The 4,637-nt window shown below is 52.1% G+C and overlaps 1 protein-coding gene across 2 annotated transcripts in view; it reads left to right on the forward strand.

The window, feature by feature from the left end:
* The first annotated feature begins 510 nt into the window (after positions 1-510).
* The window catches only part of Ubash3a (ubiquitin associated and SH3 domain containing A), a 35,149-nt gene continuing 31,022 nt past the window's right edge, over positions 511-4,637 (forward strand). Inside the window, exons 1-2 of one of the 2 annotated variants that reach the window (XM_021221574.1) lie at positions 511-670; positions 2,166-2,219. In XM_021221574.1, coding sequence (XP_021077233.1) covers positions 558-670; positions 2,166-2,219 — 167 coding nt within the window. In that variant the 5' untranslated portion in view covers positions 511-557. The remainder of the gene's footprint in view (positions 671-2,165; positions 2,220-4,637) is intronic. The other variant, XM_021221575.1, reaches the window with a different exon arrangement.

Below are 4,637 nucleotides of genomic sequence, written 5' to 3' on the forward strand. Positions count from 1 at the left end.
GTTTCATTGGTTCTGTGAGAGAAAGGGAATCCAGTCACTTTGTGGAAATCCCCACATGCTACATACGTTGCGCTTAATGTTTAAAGTTCCCACTTCAAAACAACAAAACAACAACAACAGGTCAATTAAATCCTTTTGTTAAGAAGTTTTATAAGCAAGCAGGGGCAGCATATAGAGTGAACACCGGTGTTTAGTCTGCAGACACGGAGGTTAAGGTCCCGGGTGGCAAGGGTGGGTGCCCGGCCGAACCCATGAGAGAAGCCTGTTCCAGACTGCTGCTCCTCCTCCCAAGTGCTTCCCAAGCACACAGCAGATCCCAGTGATGAACTGCGGCCCAGACCGCGCTGTGGAAGCCAGAGGGTTTGGAAGCCACTGCCGTGGGCCGGCAAGGAGAATTGAAGCCCCGAACATTGTGCAAACAGGATATTCACTTGTGTCAGAGAGATCAAAAAAGGCTTGAGGTTTTTCTTCACAGCCTCAGCCTGCCTCCTTCTCCTCTCTCACTTTATCTAGTCCTTGCAGTGAGCAGGCGCCTCTTGTACAGCAAGCAGGAAGACATGGCTGCGGGGGAGACACAGCTCTATGCCAAGGTCTCCAACAAGCTCAAGGGCCGCAGCACCCCCTCACTCCTGGATCCCCTCCTGGCCATGGGCTTCCCCACACATACCGCGTGAGTACTGCAGCTGCCACGGCCCCGGAGCCTGACTGATAGAGACACGTGCACATTAGAAGCCATGTGGGCCTCTGGCTGCCCACTTGGTGGGGGTTGTGGGGGGAGGGCAAATGTTACTCTCCTACAGATCAGTGACTCTTACAGTGACATTTCAGGTATCTGACTTTGACATGAGGCTCTAAGGCCAAGATCCTCCGAGAGGATTACCGTTTGAGTTTTTAAGCAGCCCAGGGAAAGCCACTTGTCTTTTGGGAAAAATATCTGGAATATCCGGTGGCAAAATAGAATGCGTGAGAAATTCCAGAGACAGCTTGGCCCAGCACCACTGGGCTCATCCAAGTCCCCTGTGCTCAGAGAGGAACGAGATGCTACTGACCATGGTCAGAACCTCCATCGTAAACCTCTTCTTAGCGGTGGTCCTCTCAGATCCTTACTCCCATGGAGACACAAGTCGGAGGTGTGTTTCAGGGAACCCAGGTCTCCGGGAGTGCGCCAAATAGTCCTTCGATGAGATAATAGGACCCTGGCTACCATGGAGGACATGGTATTGAAACTAGTCTCTTCTCCTCCTGACTTCGTGGTCACTAAATGGGGAACAGAACCCACCAGGAAGCCGATGGCCACATGTTCACCATCCAGTTGCAGATGAGAACACCAAGGCCTAGAGAGTAGCCTGTGGCAAACCTAGGTGGGACAGGGGCCGGCTCCCAAGGCCTCCAAGACCCACTCTGTTTTACTGCTCAAGCCGTAGGGTGGCCTCACCTTCAAAACCCCTGCCAAGTTAAACCAATAAACACCTGTGTGTCTTCAGGTTCTTAAGCAGGGCTCAGAGAGGCTCATGTTTCTGACCTCTCTGTCATGGCCTCTCCAGGTGGCTACATGGCCATTGTCCCTCGCACAAATAGCAGCATTACATTGGATTCCAATAGGGACCAGCTATATCAGTCAATGATGGTTGGGTCTGGCCCATTCTGGTCTCTTTGACCCAACTCAGCCAAATTCAAGTCAACATGTTTACATCCCAGGTCCCAGAGTGAGTAAGACACATGGGGGCCACAAGAAAATCACCAATGAGCAGCTGGGGGCGTGGGGGAGACAGGAGAGGGATGTGGATATGTCTGCCCAGTGGATGCTTCTTGCTGAGCACCTGTCAGGGCAGTACACACTGGAGCCAGGAATGCAGCCTGTCTCAGCCAGTTGAGCATCCGCAAGTAGATGGAATGGGTTGGTTTGTCACAGGGTAGCAGGGTGCGGAGTGAGGAAGGCAAGAGAGCAGAGGTCAGGGTTTAAGTGCCATGGGATTTAGGGTGTGGCACAAGTCACTGTGTGAAAGATAGAGATCTTGTCATAAAGGAATTCATGGGAAGTCCAGGAGCTTGGCCCTGGTAGGACACAGTGTCAGTAAGCAGCCATTTCACTACCAGAACTCACCCCTTCCAAAGAAGAGACGGCCAGGCCTTGACTGTCCTGTGTGTGTGTTCATGTTCCACAGGCTCAAAGCACTAGCAGCCACGGGGAGGAAGACAGCAGAGGCGGCGGCAGACTGGTGAGTGTGGGGTTACAGGGGGCTTGGGTGACTCCGCTGAGACTCTATACCCCAGGTGGGTCTTCTGAGTGGGATGGGATGCCTGCGGAAGTGACTCAAAATGACATCCATTTGCACCAGTTCTGAGCCCAGAGAAATAACGAAACCCACCTTTAAGGCATTACAAGAGAATCTAGAGATTTTTTTTCTCACTTGAAAGCCAGATTTAGGGCTCTGCACAGATCCTGCAAACATCCTGGCTTCTACCCCTTGCACATAAGTGCAAGCAAGCAAGCAAGTGCATGTGCGTGCGCAGACACACACACACACACACACACACACACACACACACACCTGATTTGATCCAAATTTGACTCAAAAAAAATTTATGTTTGTGATATATGTTAAATGAGCAGGAAGGTGTCATTTTTGTTGCCATAAGATTCACACACTCAGCTGGGCATGGTGGTGCACACCTTTGATCCCAGCACTCGGGGAGGCAGAGGCAGGCGGATTTCTGAGTTCAAGGCCAGCCTGGTCTACAAAGTGAGTTCCAGGACTGCCAAGGCTACACAGAGAAACCCTGTCTCAAAAAAAAAACAAAAAACAAAAAACAAAAAAACCACACACACTCACGGGCTGCTGCAATGGAGGAGAATTTAAAGAGAGTCATGAATCTCCAAGGTGTCGAAGGGTACACCTGGAGTGGAGTTAAGGAAAGCTGTCCTTCCTTAACTCACACTCCAGTCACCTGCCTGGGAGTGAGACTGGGGGCTGGGGTAGGGGTCCTTGTTTTTAGGAACTCCTCCCCTGCCTCGATGTCACTTGGCATTATCCTTCCACGAAGCTGGGAAGTCCCTCCCGCTCTTTTTTTTTTTAATATTTATTTATTTATTTATTATATGTAAGTACACTGTAGCTGTCTTCAGACACCCCAGAAGAGGGCGTCAGATCTCGTTACGGATGGTTGTGAGCCACCATGTGGTTGCTGGGATTTGAACTCCGGACCTTCGGAAGAGCAGTCGGGTGCTCTTACCCACTGAGCCATCTCACCAGCCCCGTCCCTCCCGCTCTTCTCTGAAGAAGCCACAGTGAAAGTCGGACAACAGGGAAAAAGCAGATCCTGGGCTACGCTGTGACTCAGTGGTGTGGGGAACTGGGCTCTCTGTCTGCCCAACAAAGGCAACTTCAAGAAGGAAGTGCTTATCCGGGAGTGTTTGACGGTGCTGGTCCCATGCCACCATCTTGGTGGGAAAGCCACGTGATGTGGCCAGTGTGTGAGACAGCTGGCCTCTTCATATCCACAGCGAGGAAGCTGGGAGAAATGAATGTTGGTGCCTGAAGCATGCTCAGAAGTGCGGGTCCCTCCACCTGCCCGTACTCAGCTCACTGGCCCCCATATCCCTGTCTGTGGGATGACGTCACTCGCTTGTTCAGGTTGAGCCATCCCTGACTGTGGGATGGTGCCACTCATTCATTCAGGTTGAGCCTTTCTTCCTCAGTTGACCCAGCCTAGACTTTCCCTCATGGTGGAGTCTGGCAGTTTGTTTTATAGGATTGATTCTAGACTCTTGCCATGCTGGGCTCCATGCCCAACCCTACCTAAACTAAACAAACCTCTCCCAGCCCTGAATAGAAGCCTGAGAATGGGCCTGGGGTTCTGTGTTCTAGGAGAACCTCTGCCTAGAAGACTACAGGCCAAGGATGTCGAGGCAGAGGGCTCACAGCTAGAGACTGCATAGGCAGAGGGTATGGGTGTACAGGCACAGGGGGCACAGGCAGAGGGAGCACAGGCAGAGGGAGCATAGACAGAGGGAGCACAGGCAGAAGGAGCACACAGGCAGAGGTCACACAGACAGAGGGAGCACAGGCAGAGGGAGCACAGGCAGAGGACACACAGGCAGAGGTCACACAGACAGAAGCAGCACAGGCAGAGGGAGTTCCATCTCTATGCAGAGACCTTTAAAAAAAAATCAGATATCCGCAGAGCTCTTGATCCCTGTGCCAGAAGCTCTGGAAACATGAAAGTAGCTGAGAGGTGTGGTGGTTTGAATAGGAAATGGCCCCCCACAGACTCATGCAGGTGAATGTTTGACCTACTGGGCATGGCGTTATCAGGAGGTGTGGCCTCACTGGGGGCGGGCTTTGAGGTCTCAGATGCTCCCCAGACCAGTGGCTCAGGATCTCTTCCTGCTGCCATTGGATCCAGATGTAGGGTTTTCCCTGGTCCCCTCCAGCACCATGTCTACCTGCATGTCACCATGCTTCCCGCCATGACAATAATGGACTGAACCTCTGAACTGTAAGAGAGCCCCAATGAAATGTTTTCTTTTGTAAGAGTTGCCGAGGTTGCTGGGCGTGGTGGCGCACGCCTTTGATCCCAGCACTTGGGAGGCAGAGGCAGGTGGATTTCTGAGTTCAAGGCCAGCCTGGTCTACA

The sequence above is a fragment of the Mus pahari genome, chromosome 21, assembly GCF_900095145.1.
Source record: "Mus pahari chromosome 21, PAHARI_EIJ_v1.1, whole genome shotgun sequence".
Taxonomy (NCBI): domain Eukaryota; kingdom Metazoa; phylum Chordata; class Mammalia; order Rodentia; family Muridae; genus Mus; species Mus pahari.